The following is an 18,979-nucleotide window of genomic DNA, read 5'->3' as shown; positions in this document are numbered from 1 at the left end:
TCAAGTTTCCATTTCTGAAAGTTTTTGTCTCCTTTTTCCGGACATTTAGAATCCCCCGTTGTGTAGCCTTCCCTTCCTTTTCCTTCGAGGAAGATCTTGACTGACCTTACCCATTGGGTATAGTTTTGACCATTTAATTTATGGCCTGTGATGAGGTGAGTGAGCCCTTCGTGTGAATTGGTCGGAAATGATCCAGTCTCCACTTTGAGCGATTCATCAGATTTGGGATCCTCCATAGTTTGGCGGCGCTAGGTTAGGGATGGTTCAGATCGTGCTCTGATACCATGTAGAAATATCTTGTATATTTCCTTATATTTTATGAGAATTACATATGCTGTATTTATAGACTGCATAAGGCAGAATTTGAAAGAAAAATCTGACCTAAGAATCAGGGGAATTAATTTCCCATGAATGCTAATTCTAATTACAAAAAAGAAAAGAACAGGAAATAATAGCTAATTAATTACATTAATCCTAATCCTAAATGAGCTGTACAAACAGAATCATTTGATTCTGTATTGATTATTCCATAGAACTCATCAAAGATCTTGTTACATATGGACTGATGTATATATAGGATGCTATACTAGTGACAGCTCAGCATAATTAACTGAGCTGTTTACAGCTCAGCATAACAAGCTGAGCTTAACACTAACAGACTAACTAATGCAATATTTGTCCTTCCCTTACTCCATATAGATGTTTGTGGCCTCTGAATATAGAATCATGGGATAGTCTTCTGTGGAGGGATTCTCAGTCTCTTGCATGTATGATCTCTGTCTAAAAGCAGGGATGTGATTTGTGTTATTTTCATTCCTCACTGAAGATACTTTGGTGTTAACATGGAATTTCAGGTTGTTTTTCATGGGATAAAAGTTAATCATGAAGAACTTATACTTGATGGAAGTGAAGCACCGGTCAGAATTGATGCTGAAACATTAGTGGTATCCGAGGAACTTGCTCCAGTGGCTATTCTAAACAAGGTTATATTTTGAAAGCTTGACTGCTTGAATACTTTTTATTCTGTGCTATTCCATTATGCTGGTGACATGGGATACCGATGAGTATAACCTGTACCTTTTATGTGTACAAAACATGCAGATTAGGGTTCCTTATCGACCAATAGATTCTAAGATTTGTGCACTCTCAGCAGATCGTGATAAACTTCCATCTGGAAAACAGATACTGGCATTGACTTTGACGTGGGTTTTGTATTTATTGTGTCGTGTCTGTGGATCATTTAGACGGTCTTTTCTCATTAATCTGATATTACAGCTACAAGGTCAAATTGGAAGATGGAGCTCAAGTAAAACCTCACATACCATTGCTAAACGACCGGATATATGACACTAAATTCGAGTCTCAATTTTATATGATTTCTGACTCCAACAAGGTATGTTCATATTTAATTTCCTTCTGTTCTGAAAATGTTTGGGATGGTTTGCATTTTAGAAATTTTTATAATTAGATGAATAATAAATTGCATGCAAGTTATGCTCATACTTAGGCATGCTGATTTTTATATTTCTTAGTATGCCATAATATTTTTTTACATGCCGGCTTTCTTTATTACATCATGTTTTGTATTTTGGTAAATTCATTTGTGAGTAGGGATGGCAATTGTACCCCTCCCCAGTAGATACCCGCAAAAATTACCCACAATGGGTAGGGTAAAAACCTGTAAAATCGATACGGGCACGGATAATTATTCACTAAAATAAGCGGGTATGGATGAGGGTACAAGTACCTTAGTATCCAGTCCGCCCCATACCCGCACTATATATTTTTATTTTTATTTTTATTATTATGTATTTGTTAATCTAACAATTTTATTAAATACATCACTATTAAATTTCTACGCGTTTTAATATAAATGTTGTTAAAAAATTAAAAGGACATGATAAATTCTAATTGATCGATCATTTTATATTAGAAATATGGATAAACGGGTATGGGTATGGGTATGGGTACAAACATTGGTGTCCGCCCAGGTATGGGGATTTTTTTAAACTGCAGGTTTTGGGGCGGGTACTATAATACCCTGCCCATTGCCATCCCTATTTATGAGACCTAAATTTTTTCAATACATCTCTTCACGTCAAGGGCTATTGGGCATGGTGTGTGATATCAAATCTAGAATAGACTCCGATGCCATCTTAGAGTTTAGCTTTGAGTCTAACTCAGCCCTAGAAGCTAGCTCATGGGGTGAGGGGTGCCTCCCATTTATAACCATATTTAGACCATATATCTGTCCAACATGAAACTCCTTTCGACATAATGAATTTTTTTCTATGATTACAACATGTTTTGTTTTTTGGTGGCCTTGTTTGCTTCATACATTAATCTCTTTTATTTTTTCACTATTCTGATAATAGCGCGTGTATTCAAGTGGAGATGCCTATCCAAGCTCTTCAAATCTTCCCAAGGGAGAATATAATTTGCAGCTCTATTTGAGGTATATTAATTTTTCTAGGCATATATCATTTATGAGTTCACATACTTGTTTGTTCCCACTGGAGCTTTCTGTAGACCTGATGACAGTTATTAGCTTCAAACTTGTATATTTTGAAAAATTGTTTGAATTCCATGGGATAGTGGTTAACTCCTAGTTTGGTTTAGAGGACTCAAAAGCTTGTTTTATTTACCAATACCTGCAATAATAAGTTGGCATATGTATTGCAAGTCGAATATTTGTAGGTTTATAAAAAATTTACACATAAAGGAAGGCGTGCATTCAGGTTTATAAAAAAATTACACATAAAGGAAGGTGTGCATTCAACTTATTTACATTTACAATAATTTATTTGTCTCAGGCATGACAATGTGCAAGTTTTGGAAAAGATGAGGCATTTGGTGTTATTCCTTGAGAAAAATTTGGAGGAGAAGGTAGTTTATTGTTCAATCTGATGTCTCTCTCACATGGTCAATTGCTGCTGAACTCTACTGCTGTTTAAGGTTTTTGAGATGAGATTATGCAAGTTATATTACTCTTGATAAAGTTGGGATCACCTGATACGGAATAAAACATATATAAGACACTCCTTTCATTTGATCTGCCACCCCACACAACTTTTTTTAAGAAATAGGTTAACTTTTTCCAGGATCTGTATTGACTACAAAAAGATCCACTGATGCTGTTGGGTTAGATGTGTCAAATTTGGTGAATCTTTTCCAGTAGTTCTGAAGTATTGTAATTCTGCCATCAATTTGTTCTCCTATTTGAAAATAATTTGCATCTATGTTAGTAAAATTTGGATTATATACATTCTTCTATTAATACTTTGATTATTTTACTACTTATGTTTAAAATTTTGTTTCCAGGATGTTATTCGATTAAATTTTTTCTCTCAACCTGATGGCCCACTCATAGGAAATGGTTCCTTTAAGTCCTCAATATTAATTCCAGGGTACGTTAGTAGGTTTATAGTTCCAATTTATTAAGTATTAAATGTCTTCTTGTGATGCGGTATTGACTTTTTTTTTGTATTTATTTATTTATAGTATAAAAGAAGGATTATATCTTGGTCCACCGCAAAAAGAAAAGCTTCCCAAGGTATACTGTTTTCTGTTGTTAACTTCATATCTATATAACCATTGATAGTACATAATGGTATTTGTAATATATCTGCAGAATTCTCAACAAGGATCTGTATTGGTTGGGGCCATTTCATATGGGAAACTATCATTTGCTGATCAGGAGGAGAAAAAAAATCCCGAAAAGCACCCTGCTTCATATCAAATTTCTTATGTAGTTCCTCCAAATAAGGTCATCTTCTGTCTTATAAAGATGCCTCCCTATGTATCACTCTTATACTTTGTAATATTTGCGTGGTTGGTTTCAACATGCACCATGCTGTGGTTGAATCTACTTTCATGTTAACCTTGATTAATGTCTATTAAAGGCTTTGCTTAACTCAAGCTTATGAGAGCTTGTATAGACTCCCATAACACATAAGGTCCTTTGTAACTAACAAAAGCTCATGACAGCTTGCTTGCATAGACTCTACTATAGCATATAAGATTCCTTGTAAGTTGTAACTAACTGACTGACACGTGTCAGTCAGCTATCACCTACTAACCTACTAAAACAGTCTATAAATAGATTGTTCTCCGTACTAAGTAACACAGAAAATCGATACAAAGAATTTCAGAGCAAGATACATGAAATCTGCAAAGTTTGTATAATTCTAACATGATGACCTTGATTAATGTCTGATTAAGTTTTTCTTCTTCTGAAAGGTTGATGAGGACGACAAAGGAAAAGGTTCTTCCTTATCTACCAAAAAGACTGTTTCTGAACGTATAAAAGAAGAGGTATATTAGTCATCTTACTCAAATAAAAGAGCCCCATGGTGTTTTTGTATCCTAGTGTCTGCTTCACTTGTGGTTAAATATACACTCTTTCTGCATTTTCTTCTTAAAAATTACATTGTTATCCATATTTTGAAATGTTTTATACTTAAAAACTGTATTGCATGTATATTGATTTAATGACCGACCGCGAACAAGGATAACTCAAGGTTATTATGTAGTTTAGATATAAAATATGCCAGGAATACTTATACTGATTTTTTTTCATTGAAGTATCTTTTAGTTCAACTCAACGCCAGTATTTATACCATTTTCTATACGTTGGTTCTGTTATTGAAAACCGGCATCTTCCATCTTCCATTGTCTATATTAATTTATAGATTATATAGGTTATTTTATGAAAAATTTAATTTGTTGAATAATTCTATTAATGAACAAATATTGATTGTTTTAAGTGGATGATGTTTTTATTTCCTTTATTGGTAAAGTGATGTGTGAATTTTATGCCTTTAACAGTTAAGCTATTTTTGATGAGTATAAAAAGAGACAACTGTTAATGGCATAAAAAAGAATTTGGATTGAACCTAACTCATCCCTACAAAACCGTTTTGTAAGGTAAGGATTGCCCCCACTTATAAACATAACACTCTAAGCAATGTGAGACTAAATCCAACCTTCAAACCCAACACAATGAAGGTGTTTGGGGAATGAAGGTGTTGGGGGCTGCAATTAAGGCAAGCCAAATGCCGCAATTAAGGCGACTAGGGGCGGACCACAATTGAGGCGAAAATTCCAACACACCCCCTCACGCTTGGGTTTCAATGAGCCCGAAGCGTGGACGATGCGGGAAGTCCAACAATGGATCTAGGATAGGCTCTGATACCATTTCAGAATTTGGATTGAGCCTTACTCATCCCTACAAAACCGGTTTGTAAGGTGAGGATTGCCCTCACTTATAAACACAACACATGTCATACCTCTAAGTAATGTGAGACTAAATCTACCACTTTTTCAAACCCAACACAACGAAGATGTTGGGGGCTGCAATTAAGACAAACCAAATGCTGCAATTAAGGCGACTAGGGGCGGACCGCAATTAAGGCGGAAATTCCAACTTTGTGTATAGTTAAGTTGAACATGCATGTATAGTATTAGATTTATGAAGATGTATGTATATTTTAATTATGGCTTGAGTTTGTTATCATAATGTAGTTTTATTCTATAACTCACATTTTAGAATGATGAACTTCAGTTATCTTTGCTCTTTAATTTTACCTTCAATTGTCCATCAGGTAAGGGATGCAAAAATAAAAGTTTTAGGAACCCTAAAACAGGAAAGTGATGAAGAGCGCTTGGAGTGGGAAGACCTAGCTGCATCGCTAAAAGTCAGTAAAGAAAGCTTATTTGTAGTTATAGATAATTAATTGCCTTTGTCTTCATTTGTTTCTCTTTTAAATTTTGTGTTCAAATTAATATTGCGAAAGCTATCATATAATTTCAGCAAAAAAAGCACTTCTTAAATATGAGAATTACCCATAATATCTATTCGTTGGATTAAGGATTGGTAGGATAAAAAATAAAGAGGGAAATAAATAAAATAAAATATTGATCTTAATAATAATTACAATTGTCGTAGTAATAGGAAAGAAGATAAGGGGAAATTTGTTTCATTAAATTGTTCTATCTTCTTCACTATTTAATATTTTTTTCTGCCTTTTGGTTTTGGTGTTTTTCTAAATTCTGATAAATGCAATCTGTTGTCTGTTTAATGCTATGTTTTCTTGCAGTTGGAATATCCAAAGTACACTCTGTTGCTTGCAAAGATTTTGGAAGATTTAGTTTCTAGGAGTAATATCAAAGATAAAATCCATCATGATGAGGAGGTACAATTTTTCTGTACCAAACAATTAACTGAATTGTTCCCCCACCCCCTTTCTTCCTTCATCTCTCTGATTTTCCTTCCCTTTTTTCTCTATATTTTGTATTTATACTTTGTCTTGAAAACTTGAATGCGATATGACTGGTCTCTGGAGTTCTCGGGTTCCACTTTTGGATTCTGTTTTTCTTTATCACCCAGAAGTTGAAAATCATGTATTCAATAGTTCCCTATAATTTAGTATATTCCCATCTTATGGAATGAATATATAAGAGTATCAGCTATATTATAACCATTATTGTACGACAGCTTAAATTTCCATCTTGCGTCACCTTTGCAGCCAATCCTTGCTACCTCAGTAATCTTATCATTAATAATCATATGAATCCTAAAAGGTTTTCTTATAGAAGTTTGTATTGGTGTGTGTATAACTCTAGATAATGTGATTACGTTGTGCAGGTGATTGATGCAGCAAATGATGTGATTGACAGTATTAACAGGGAAGAGTTAGCTATGTTTTTTGCACTAAAAAATGACCCAGAAGATGATGAAGCAGAGGTGCTCATTCTTGTCCCGAAGCACTAATTTGTTTTTGCTGAATGTTACAGCTACTTATATTAAATAAATTTGAATGCTCACATCTTTATATAATAGTACTAGTATTGCTTGAGTTAAGTCAATCACAATAGTTCTGGTTATCCATGTCAAAACATTCATTAAGTATAAATTTGGAGTTAATAAATTTAAATTTTGGCACACTATATCCAATCAGTGGGCATGTGTGATGGTGTATCCCCATTCACATGATTTCTTTTCATTATTTCTTCATAACATTCAAGTCTCATCTTACATTTCCTATATAATAAAAGGGAGGGAGTCATCACTCTTGGGAGTGATAAATTTTCTTGTGAGACTCTTTCTCTGTAAGACACATGGTGCCATTAACTAATAATGCTCAAATTAATTCCCTTGGAATTCCTGTTGAGGGATTCATTACTCTTGGGAGTGATAATATTTCTTGTGAGGCTCTTTCTCTGTAAGACACATGGTGCCATTAACTAATACTGCTCAAGTAAATTCCCCTGGAATTCCTGTTTTTCTTTCTGAGATCCAGTGGTTCCCTAATGCTTCATGAAGTTTCTTTGTTTCTCTGTAAGATACATGGTGCCATTAACTAATAATGCTCAAATTAATTCCCTTGGAATTCCTGTTGAGGGATTCATTACTCTTGGGAGTGATAATATTTCTTGTGAGGCTCTTTCTCTGTAAGACACATGGTGCCATTAACTAATACTGCTCAAATAAATTCCCCTGGAATTCCTGTTTTTCTTTCTGAGATCCAGTGGTTCCCGAATGCTTCATAAAGTTTCTTTGTTTCCCAAAGCTACAACAACCACTATTATCATTACCAACTTAGATATTTGAAATATGTTGGCATTAATAATCTTTTAATCTCACTGCAGAATACCAGGAAAAGGTTTGAGTCTACCCGAGACCAGTTAGCAGAGGCACTGTATGAAAAGGGGCTCGCCCTGGCAGAGATTGAATCTCTAAAGGTTAGACTCAGCATTATTAACAATATCTGTATGGCCTTTGTTCACATAAACTAGATTGTTTCCAAGACAGGCCTTATTATACCTTAAAATTTAGTTTAACTCTGTTTGGTCTCCTATTGTTAGTTAAGAAGTTGTTACTTGTTAGTTAATTAGTTGGTTAGTTTGTTAATTAGTTAATAGCTAATGGGGCTAGTTAGTAGTTTTGTTGAGAGGTAGTTAGGCCAAATAAATGAGACATGCTGCCTATAATTATATAGGAGGATTAGAGAGGGCAGCATCTTGTAATTTGAGTGAGAGGAACAGGGCCTTATGGCGTTATGGCATTGGGAGGAAGGGAGACCCTTAAAGTGCTGCTGTTGTAATGTCTCAAGAATTATAGTTGGGTTTAACTCACCCTTACGAAACCGACTTGTAAGGTGAAGATTATTTCCACTTATAAACATATGTTCAGGAGATATATTATCCAATGTGAGACTCTTTAACACATCCCTCAGGTCCAGAACTAGACATCTAGAGCGTGAAAATAGAAGGTGGTCTAACGAATCTTAATCAAGATTCTTATACCATGAAAGAATTAGAGTTTGAGCTAACTTATTCCTACAAAATCGGCTCGTAAAGTGAGAATTGTCTCTAATCATAAACACATCTTCAAGCTATATATTGTCCGATATAGGTCTCGTAACACACCCCTCACGCCCATGATTGGATATTTGAAGCGTGAATATAAATAGTGGGTGGTCCGATAACTGAAACATAATAGCAGGTGACCCAACGGATCTTAAATGAGGCTTTGATATCATCTTAAGAATTATGGTCAAACCTAACTTAACATTACAAAATAGACTTATAAGGTGAGAATTGTCCCCATTTATAAATATATATGAAACTCTTTAACATAATCAAAGAGGATTCTTCCCCATTTTCAGTATAATATACAAAGTTTTTTCTTTGGACACGCGCCGGACACCAAGACACACCTAATCCTAGAGGTGCCTGGACTTTAGAGGTCTATATGTTAAAGGCTTATAAGTGATGGTTTTCCAGAAAAGTCTAGTGACGCTGATGCCAGTGACTGAGTGCTTAGTGCTTACTGTAGCGATAACAGTATGCCCTGTTGCTTCCATTGGGAGAATACTTTTCACTATTTAAAAGAATTAATAAGTCAGCTGAAAATATTTCCTAGGAAACTAAACAATTCACTGACTTATGCAGAATTGGTAGAGGATTAAAAAATCGTAACTCTGATTATCTTAACTACTGGTAGAAAAAGTATTAATATATGTATAATTATTAGATACACATAAAAGAAAGACAAAGAAAATAGAGGAATAGGGGAGGAAAAGAATAGAAGAGGGATTTAATAATAATAATTTAATAAATAAGGATTCGAATCGATGGAAGAACGGGGGATTTAATAAAAGATACTAGTATGATACACGGGTAGGGGAGGGGCCGGAATTTAATAATATTTCTTCCGGTTTTGTTTATAAGCAAAAGTTTTTTAATTTTTTTGGTGTTAAATATAAACAAATGTCAACAAATCTACGTGTATTTGATATTTTTATTAAAAAAAATTCTCTGCATTAATTATTATTGTTAATGGAAGACAGTTTAATTAAGGGGATATTAATAATTGTGTTATCTCTCTCATTTAAAATCAAAAAAATTAAATATATTTAAATAAATTTCTTAATAAACTTAAATTTATTTTATTTTATTTTATTATAAATCAGATCGGAGTAGGATAATAATAAATAAGAATATAATATTTAATAATGATATCATACCTTTTTCTAGAAGGAGTTATTATGATAAGTCTTTATGAATTTCCATTTGAATAATAAATAAGAATTTAATTAAACTCCACCCGGATCCACGCCCTAGTTAGAAACTTAGGGTTTTCTCTAAAAAAACCCTCAAAACAGATGCGCCGCATCTGAAGAATGAAATCGAGTCAGATTTTCTAACTCGGACGAGTTTACCGAGTTTCTACATGCGATTCAGCACGCGAGCATGAGATTGGAACGTCGTCTCGGGCGAGTTCACGAGTTGACTCGCGATTCATATATATATATATAGAGAGAGAGAAATAAAAGTCAACAGATTTTCACATAATCTCTTGTGGTTAATTTGAATTGAGTCATATGCATTTTGTTTGTAAGGAAAATATCGCAGGAGTCAGTGACGCTTCTTAAGTGAGTCACTCCTTTATGATAATGGTAACATTTAATTATTTTTTATTAAATAAAAGTTGGCAGACTTGACTTGGTGTATATTGTCAAAGGATTTGGATGCAAAAAATGGTGTGGACAGTAAGCAATCTGCAGATGATGGCAGTCATCCAGACTTGTTTGAAGAAAATTTTCTAGAACTGAAGAAATGGGTCGATGTAAAGTCATCTAAATATGGAGTCCTCACGGTAACACGTGAGAGGCGTTCTCAGAGGCTTGGGACAGCATTAAAGGTATTTTCTTTTAAAAAATGGATATTGGTTGCTGCATGGATGCTAACCCACCAATTTTGAATTACGGACTGTATCATATGACTCTGGTGTCCACCATGTAACATAGACTTATAGGTTTTATTGCTCGTTAATAGGGGTGGCAAAACGGGTCCGGCTCGTTGGAATGTCCGTTTTGCCCGTATTTTAGTGCGGGGCGGGCAAGGGTTTAGGTCCTCACCCTCTAATGTGTTTGCTCCGCCCCGTCCCATTTTTTTCACGGGTTTTTGCCGTTACGAGCATTTATATAACTTTTGCATTTTTAGGTATAAAAAATGCAGTGTCTGCGGATTTTCCCGTCTCGCCCTCACTTTTTTTTTTTGCGAGACGGGCCTAAATTTTAGGTCCACATCCTCAACTATGACCACCCGTCTCATCCTGTTTTTTTTGCGGGCTTTTGCGGGACGGACCTAAACGGGTCTGTTTGTCACCCCTATTAGTAAGATTATTTGTAGGTATTTTCATATAATCAATGTTTTTAAAATCGATTCTTGAGACAAACTATTAAACCAATATAATGAAGGTAATGTAGATTAATTATAAAGTCACATGATAATACATTCAAAGTTCAGTAGACATATCATTCTCTAGTGACGCGCCGAAACGGCACTGCTGCTCTTTGATCAGCCAGTTTTATGGTTGTATGAAACCAAATTCCCGACCAGTTCGTCCCATATACTTTAGTTGTTTGGTCGAGTTTTCATCATTTTACATACCATAACTTGTGTGAATACTGCATACTACTAGTAGTGACATGGATCTTTATATTCAGGTGAGGCTAAAATCATGAAGCAACTCTTGTGTGTTTTCCATGCAAGTGTATTTTCTATTGTGATTGATCTTATATTAACTCGGTTAGATGAATTACCAATCTTATATGAATTTTCAGGTACTGTGTGACATAATTCAAAATGATGCAGAGCCTGCCAAGAAGAAATTCTATGAGCTAAAGCTCTCATTACTCGATGAGATTGGATGGAAACATTTAGCAACATATGAGAGACAGTGGATGCTTGTGCGTTTCCCTCCAACCTTAGCCCTTTTCTAGGGGGCTGCTGCTTATTGGAAAATGAGTTTATAGCAATGTTGAGACTAGACTACTACGTACAAACATGTAGCAGCATTATTATTAGATCTTTTTATACTTAAGATCTATCCTTTACCTTTTCTGCACATTCTTTACCTAGCTTATGAGTTATGGTGCGAGATAAGTGGCAACTATGCAATTAACTCTCCTTTTATTCCTCGTGGCTTCCACATTAAGAGATCGTCAATATCTTCTACATTTATTTGGTAACTTCAGAATAAAGAATAAAGAGTAGTTGCTGTTGTCGTTTTTTATCGTTTTAAATTCAATATTTTTAGCTTATTTCTATGTAATGTTAAATCAGTATACTGTGATTTTTTTAATTTACAACTTTTAGAATTTGAGAAAAAATATGTCATGCAATGTTTAGAATAAACTAGTTTTATACTCTCACCCAGTGAGAGAGAATTTAACTTGTCCTCTCACTTATTTATGACACTCTAATTTAGAGCAATTTTACCGATATACTTTTGGATGAATTTCAAAAAATTTAAAAATTTACGGGCTTTTATCAAAATTCAGTTTGTATTGGAAATTTATAGTTTTTTAGACAAAATTATCGAAAATTTTAAAATTTGCGGAAGTTTTTATTTATTTATAATAAATTTTGACAATTTTTGGAATGAGTTTAAGATTTATTAAGGAAATATCGGATTTTTGCTATAAATATTAGAAATTTTAGAAATGTAAAAAAATGAGTATCGAATATTTAGATTGCACTAAAAGTAATGATTTTGATATGTTTAGTAATAGTGAAAATTTTGGAAGAAAAGTTAAATCTAGTTGGTAAATAATAATAAAAATATTTTTGAAAATTTGAAATTATGGGGAGTATTAGGTATAAGTTTGACAAGTTAAATCCTCCTAATGAGAATCCAATACTTGATTGTTATTTTTAGTATAATACAAGTTAAATCTTCCTAAGAAGGGTGTGACCGAAGATGGAGAGATAAAGAGAAGGGTTGGCTGAAGATGGATAGATAAGGAGAATATGTGGAACGAAGAGAGATAAGAAGAATGTGTGGTCGAAGATGGAAGACACGGAGAACATGTGATGGTGGTTGAATCTAAGTGAGTAAGTATTATGCATTTCCGTGAGAGTGAGATGATTTCATGCTCATATCGAAGGAGGATGAGTTTTATTCTCATTACAATGGATAATTTCTTGTATTGTATCGTCGTTTCTTTTGAATCTTCATGATGTCTTTCATGTGTCTCAGTTAAGGAAGAATATTCCTGATCCCTCTCATGTGTTTTAAGTGGACGATGTTCAAGCGAGAGAGAACTTAATCATTGAAGCATCTCCCTTGAGAGTAGAGGATCGCGAAGTGAAGCACTTTATAGGCAAGGCGATTGTGTCGGTGATTATGGTGTGGGGATGACCTGTTGGAGGCAGCATGACGTGGGAGCTGGAGAATCAGACGAGGAAGTCGTATTTGAATCTCATTCTTTCATATAATTTTAAAGAGCGAAAATTTTATAGGGGGGGGGGGGGAGTTGTAACACTCTGTTTTATTAAAATTATTTATTTAATTTATTTATGCTTTATTTAATTAAATGAATCTTGTATGCATTGGATTGATAAATTAGTGTTTTGGCATGTTTATGATATGTTGGGGTTGGTAGAAACTTGCTAGCTATTTAATTAAATGATTAGATAATTAAATAATAGTAAAATTAAATAAAGAATAAAGGTTTTGGGTGGAAAATTTAAGTTATCAAAGAAATAAGGGAAGTGGTGAGATTAATGAGAGGAGTTGGGCCGTAGTGTAAATAGTAGGAGATAAAATTAATTTTTTTAATAAAAAAGAGACCTAAGAGTTATCAGTACATATCTTTTTGGGGAGAAAGGGTAAGAGAGAAAACTTAGGGCTTGAGGAAGAGGAAGAGACTACTATTGTCGTAGAACTTATAGTTCCGACTGGAAATCCAAGGTAAGAGGGGATTACTCTAAATTTGGTGTCAATTACATCATGGATAAGGAGAAGTCCTTAATCTCCGTTAGATTTTCTCTATTTTACTTCATTGATTGAATGTTTGATGATATGGGTGAAACCATTGTTATAATATGATGTACTTGTTTTGTAATTATTCTGAAATTTGTGTACTAATTTATCATGAAAATTAGGTGTTTGAAATCATAATAATGTTATGAGTTATTTTCATATGTTTGGCATGAATATGTTGAATAAAGTGTTAAAAGTTGCGATTAATTGATTAATTTGAGTAAAAATCGATTGGTATGTGATATTGTGATGATAACTTGTTGTTTCTTTGTTGTTTATGGTTGATTGAAGGGTATGAAGCGAAAAAATCAGAGTTTTTGAACTGAACTCCATAGCAGAAAATGAATTTTTCTTATATTAACAGGGTGACGAGCGTCACCTGCGTGACGACCTGGTCGTCATGCGCTATCAGGCGTTGACAGACGCTAACTATCTGACAAGGAGACCGTCATGGTCCCCAGGCAAGCGTGGTGCGTTTTCGATCGTCACACAAGTGACAGGTGAGGGAAAAGGGTGTTAACGGGCGTCACCCTGGTGACAGGCTACCTGTCATCGTGTCATTGGGTGCATTTACAACTAGATGTGGAATTGTAAATCGGTTGATGAGTTGTTATGGTTGTGCATTATATTGTACATGCATCATATATTGTCGTTGTTGTGAAAGATGCGAGTCACGAGTCCAGATGTTGAGATTAGTGACTTGTGTCAAGCTTAGATGTTAGGGCTTGGAGCTCAGATGTTAGAACCTGGTTCATATGAAGAACCTTTGTTGAGTCGGTACCACATGCATGAGTTGAGTCATTGTTGTATTTCATTTCATAAAGGTTGTGCAAATGAGTATTTTGGGTGTTGTTGGAGGTAATTGTTGTAATGATGTATGTAATTGGAATGTATGAAAGTTGGTTGTTTGCCTTTAGGCTACCTTTGCATTCTTTTGCACCATTATATATTTTGAGCGTACTCTCACCCTTTTATTTTTGTTGTGGTGTTTTATGCTCTTTCATGGGGTACAGACAAGTAGGTAGATGTGTAGTTGTTTTAGAGCTAGAGGATGTCGTTGAAGCTTACTATTCTTTTCCAGTTTTTATGCGCTATTATATTATCATTGGTCTAACCTATAACACTGGGTGGATGAACGTTATGTCTTATTTTATTCTACACCGTCGTTGAGAGATTAATTATTGTAACTCTTATTTTTGTGTTGCTTTAATGTTGAAGGCATATTGTCCTGACTGAGTTTAATTTCAAATAAAAGTTATGTTTGAACTTATTTGATCGAATAGTTGTTTTAATGATTAATTCCTCTACGATGACCCTAAGTAAAGGCGAACATGTGATGATATGTGTTTTCCATTAAATATTTTATATTAATAAGTGTTGAAGAGAAGATTGTTTATGGAGATGGCGTGATACCCTATATGAAATATTTTTTTATAATTGTTTTATTCCTTATAATTTCAAGTGTGGGGTTTTAGGGAGTTATAAAAACCCCTTACGCTAGAGGCCATCACACTTTGTGCTACTCCCTGTAACACCTCAAAATTTGCCCTCCTCTCTTGGGACTAGCTTAACATATTGCATTTCATTTTGTAGGGCATTAGGCATTACATCTTTGCATATCATATGAAATAAGCAAGTCATCCTCCTAGGTCTTTATCAGAAGATAGAGGGGTTAAAAGATTCAAGCCTGAGGGTCTCATGAATTGATCACTAATCATCTGAGGTTTGTGCTTCAATTAGGGTTTCTTGGTTCCTCAAGGAGGTTGAGTATTATCTTGGTTGAAATGGTACAACATCATCATCATGGTTCATTATTCCTGATCACATTCCTTGGGATTAGGGTTTTGACCTCTGGTCAACCCTAATCAGTTGCATTCTACCAGCCAGGGATGGATCTCAAGGAGATGAGGTCTTTCTTGAGAAGGAGATCATCATATGATTTTATTGAGCTTCTGTAAGCTAGGGTTTCATTTGTGAGCCATTTCATCAAGTGGTTGAGGCTCAAAATCATCTCTGCATGTTCAAGTCATCAGTTCAAGAGGCCGTCAACTGCCAGTACAATGTTCAGATGACTTGGAGGATTGCACAGTGCATTGCATTCATACATTAGCATCATTCACATTTTGCATTTATCTGCATCTAACTCATGTTTATCCATATGCAGGGGACTTCTGATTGAGATCCTGGTTGAGGGACTTCTTTGTTCCCGACATGAGGACCAGTTTGAAAGATGACGTCGTCTATAGTTTCTTCAACCCAGAGATTGTGTTGATGAGAGATATGATAGCATTGATTACACCTGACCATGTGGAGATGTTCCGTAAGGCATACGGTGGTATTCTGAAGTCGGTTTTCAGGCTCACAGACAGTGATAGGAGCGTCATTCATACTCTTCCCAGTTTTGTGACCCGGGTTTGAGATGCTTCGTGTTCCCGGATTACCTATTGGGGCCTTTGATGGAGGACTATGCTAGTATCCTGGGTATTCAATCAGAGATCAGATTCCATTCTATGCCACTAAGGGGAGCCTGATGTTGCGGAGATCTCTCGTGCTCTTTATTTGAGCCCAGAGATGATTAAGGGGGGTTTGAAGGAGAAAGGAATTACCGGTTTTCATCTGAGTTTCTTGGAGGCTAAAGCCAATGAGCATGCTGTTGTGGGTAATTGGAGGCCGTCTATGCCTTGATTGCTGTGAGCATTTATGGACCATCATGTTACCTAATCAGAAGAACTTTGTGGACATTAATGCCATCAGGTTGTTTATGCAGAAGAATCCTATTCTACTTTGGTTGGGATGTTTATTACTCGGTCCATAATCGGAACGAGAAGCGGCGTGGGGGATTGATCAGATGTTGTGCTCAGCTGTTGTACATGTTTATGGGTATTTGCCTTCCCGAGGTGCCTTTGTCTTTCTTGATCCTGTTGTCAAATGGTCAATCAGACTGATGGGTTTGCGACCAAGGACATAGCTTGGACTCACAATGGTATGGCTGGACGAGATTTCATTTACAGTTGTGGAAGTCTTCCCAATGTACCTCCTATAGGAGTTCAAGGTTGCATTAATTACAACCCGTGCTTCTTAGGAGACGATGGGGTTTGCTGTGGAGGGTCCTCCTCTTGGATGAGAGATTCAGGAGTCTTTTTACTTCCCAATTGAGGGTAATCAGATAAAGGTGAGGCAAGTGTCTGAGGAGTGGCGTGACATTCAGAGAAAGGGCAAGGTTCCTTTTGGTAAGGTTAACAACAGGTCTTTTCCTCCATTTGATGATTGGCTTAGGAAGAGGATTGAGCTCACACATCTACCATTTCCTGGAGGTGATCCTTGGTGTCCTATGATTGAGGGGCCACGTTCTTCTATCAGCATGGAAGAGTTTCCTTGAGATGAAGAAAAGCTAGAGATCAGCTGCAAGCAGAGAAACTGAGTTGGAGATGAGTGTTGCTAGAATTCAGATGGCTAATCAGGAGATCAAAGGGAGAATAGAAGATCAGGATAAGAGGCATGCTCTTGTGTGAAGCGCTTTGAGATAGACACCGCTTATTACCGCAAGGTCAGCCAAGCTTTGGAGTCATCCACAAAGAAGCATGACGTCACCAGGGAGAGGTTGCTAGAGCTTCGCAGGTCATTGAAGATGAGAAGAGGAGACAAATCCTTGTGAGGGATCAGAGGACAACAGAGTCAGAACCCTTATCGCCGAGTGGGAGGCAAAGCTGAAGATTAAGGAAGCAGAAACGTGAAGATCATGGCCGAGATAGATCACTACATTGCTGAGAGAATCATTACTTCCGACAGATGAAAATTCACCAGAAGGAGATAGGGAGATTGCAGCAGGAGAACACTGAACTCAGGTTGCTGTGAAGTTTACCAAGATGGTAGATGATGCGGAGCCTTCTGTGGGGCCTTCTTCAGCGTAGCCTCTTGTTATCATTTGTGTTGGATTACCGTCAGGCCTGTTGACGGAATTCACTTGCTTGTATTTTCTTTCTGTTTCTGAGAATTGTTTTTGATTTGTATCAGACTCGATGCATGACTCTCGCACTTATTGTGCACTTTTTGGTATACAGTGGTTGTTTTCATTCAGTGACAATATCTTCAAGCTTTATTTGCTTTCCTGTATGCTCTTACATCGCACACACATGGTTGGGTGATATCTTTGCTAAATCGTATATCTCGATCTGTATGATGAACCCAGATGATTGAATGTCTGAATATTGCTGCCGGATTATTATCTGTCTCGACGAAGCCAGGATCGAAAGACAGAATGTTCCTCATGTGGATAGACATTGCATTCATGCATAATCATAATAACTTGTCTTCTATTTTGCAGGTGTCAGTTTCTAACGTGCTTGGTTGTTACAGGAATCATTGCTCGTGCGCGCGTAGAGTCATTCCCTTGCACACAACCCGACCGCACAGATACTTTACCAGACGCAACACACCAAGGCTGATGGATCTACCCAACACAGATTTTCTCGAGCTGAAGGAGAAAATGAACGAACTGATTAATGTCATGCAAGGGTTTGCTGTGGGGCAAAAAGCACTTGCTGATAAAGTAGAGAAGCTCGAGCGGGCTTCAGCTGCTAACAGTGGTGTCAATTTAGAAGGTGTCTCTAACCATGGCCTTGGTGGTTCCAGGGATGGAGGAGATCTCGGAAAGAAGACAACTGCTGGCGTGGTGATCAACAATGCTGGGGGTTTTGGTGCTGCCACAAGTGGTAGACCAGGTCCGATGGGTAACAATATGAGGACAACCTGTTTCCTCCTTTCTTTGGGGCTGAGAAGGATAGAGAGGAGGACAAAGAAGCAGACCAATTCTCCATGTTGAATGAACAATTTGGCCAATACGGTGTCCAACCGCCAAATAAAGAGATTCAGGTGCTGGCGGAGAAGATAAGGGCCTTGGAAAGTCATGCTACTCTGGGATTTGTTAATATGTCAAATATGGGGCTGGTCGAGGGGATTGTGATCCCGCAAAAGTTCAAAGCGCCTGCGTTTGACAAATATAATGGGAGTTCTTGCCCGGAAACTCACCTCCAGGCCTTCGTCCGTAAGATTTCTGCTTATACAATGGACCAGAAGTTATGGATGTACTTCTTCCAGGACAGTCTGTCTAGAGGGTCCTTGGAATGGTACACCAAGCTGAAGTCTTCTGACATTAAAAGTTGGCAAGATCTTGGAGATGCATTCTTTAAACAATACCAATTTAATGCTGATATGGCTCCTAGCCGTACCCACTGCAGGGTAATGTCTCAGAAGCCTAATGAGGGGTTTAAGGAATATGCACAGAGGTGGAGGGAGCTGGTTGCCAGGGTCCAACCTCCGTTGGTAGACCGAGAAATGTTAGATCTGTTTATAGGTATCCTTCAGGGGACATTTGCAGAAAGGAGGGTTGGTTGCCCGGTTACTAACTTTGCTGATATAGTGGTGGCTGGAGAAAAAATTGAGAGTTGGTTGAAGTTGGGGTAGAGACAGAGTAACGCTTCGTCGTCTAGATCGAAGAAGCCCTTTGGAAATGGTCAGAGGAAGAAGGAGGGTGATACCAGTGCCGTGTATGCTCAAAGAGGACAGAGTAGGGATCGTTACTACCAGCACACTGCTGCGGTAACCATTCCTGCTGATAATCAGCCTGCACAACAACAGCCGCAA

General features: G+C 36.6%; 1 protein-coding gene across 1 annotated transcript in view; it reads left to right on the top strand.

Annotated features, from left to right (window-relative positions):
- Positions 1 to 11,579, top strand: part of LOC127129844 (tripeptidyl-peptidase 2) — a 45,730-nt gene extending 34,151 nt beyond the window's left edge. The window contains exons 20-34 of the mRNA XM_051058964.1: positions 855 to 983; positions 1,102 to 1,202; positions 1,276 to 1,393; positions 2,376 to 2,455; positions 2,814 to 2,886; positions 3,322 to 3,407; positions 3,502 to 3,553; positions 3,632 to 3,766; positions 4,240 to 4,314; positions 5,604 to 5,696; positions 6,099 to 6,194; positions 6,647 to 6,745; positions 7,651 to 7,743; positions 9,995 to 10,207; positions 11,133 to 11,579. Of these exons, the coding sequence (XP_050914921.1) occupies positions 855 to 983; positions 1,102 to 1,202; positions 1,276 to 1,393; positions 2,376 to 2,455; positions 2,814 to 2,886; positions 3,322 to 3,407; positions 3,502 to 3,553; positions 3,632 to 3,766; positions 4,240 to 4,314; positions 5,604 to 5,696; positions 6,099 to 6,194; positions 6,647 to 6,745; positions 7,651 to 7,743; positions 9,995 to 10,207; positions 11,133 to 11,291 (1,602 nt within the window). The 3' untranslated portion in view covers positions 11,292 to 11,579. The remainder of the gene's footprint in view (positions 1 to 854; positions 984 to 1,101; positions 1,203 to 1,275; positions 1,394 to 2,375; positions 2,456 to 2,813; positions 2,887 to 3,321; positions 3,408 to 3,501; positions 3,554 to 3,631; positions 3,767 to 4,239; positions 4,315 to 5,603; positions 5,697 to 6,098; positions 6,195 to 6,646; positions 6,746 to 7,650; positions 7,744 to 9,994; positions 10,208 to 11,132) is intronic.
- Positions 11,580 to 18,979: the final 7,400 nt, after the last annotated feature.

This window comes from Lathyrus oleraceus, chromosome 1 (assembly GCF_024323335.1).
Source record: "Lathyrus oleraceus cultivar Zhongwan6 chromosome 1, CAAS_Psat_ZW6_1.0, whole genome shotgun sequence".
Taxonomy (NCBI): domain Eukaryota; kingdom Viridiplantae; phylum Streptophyta; class Magnoliopsida; order Fabales; family Fabaceae; genus Lathyrus; species Lathyrus oleraceus.
Note: the sequence above shows the minus strand (reverse complement) of the source record. Positions and strands in the feature narration are given on the sequence as shown.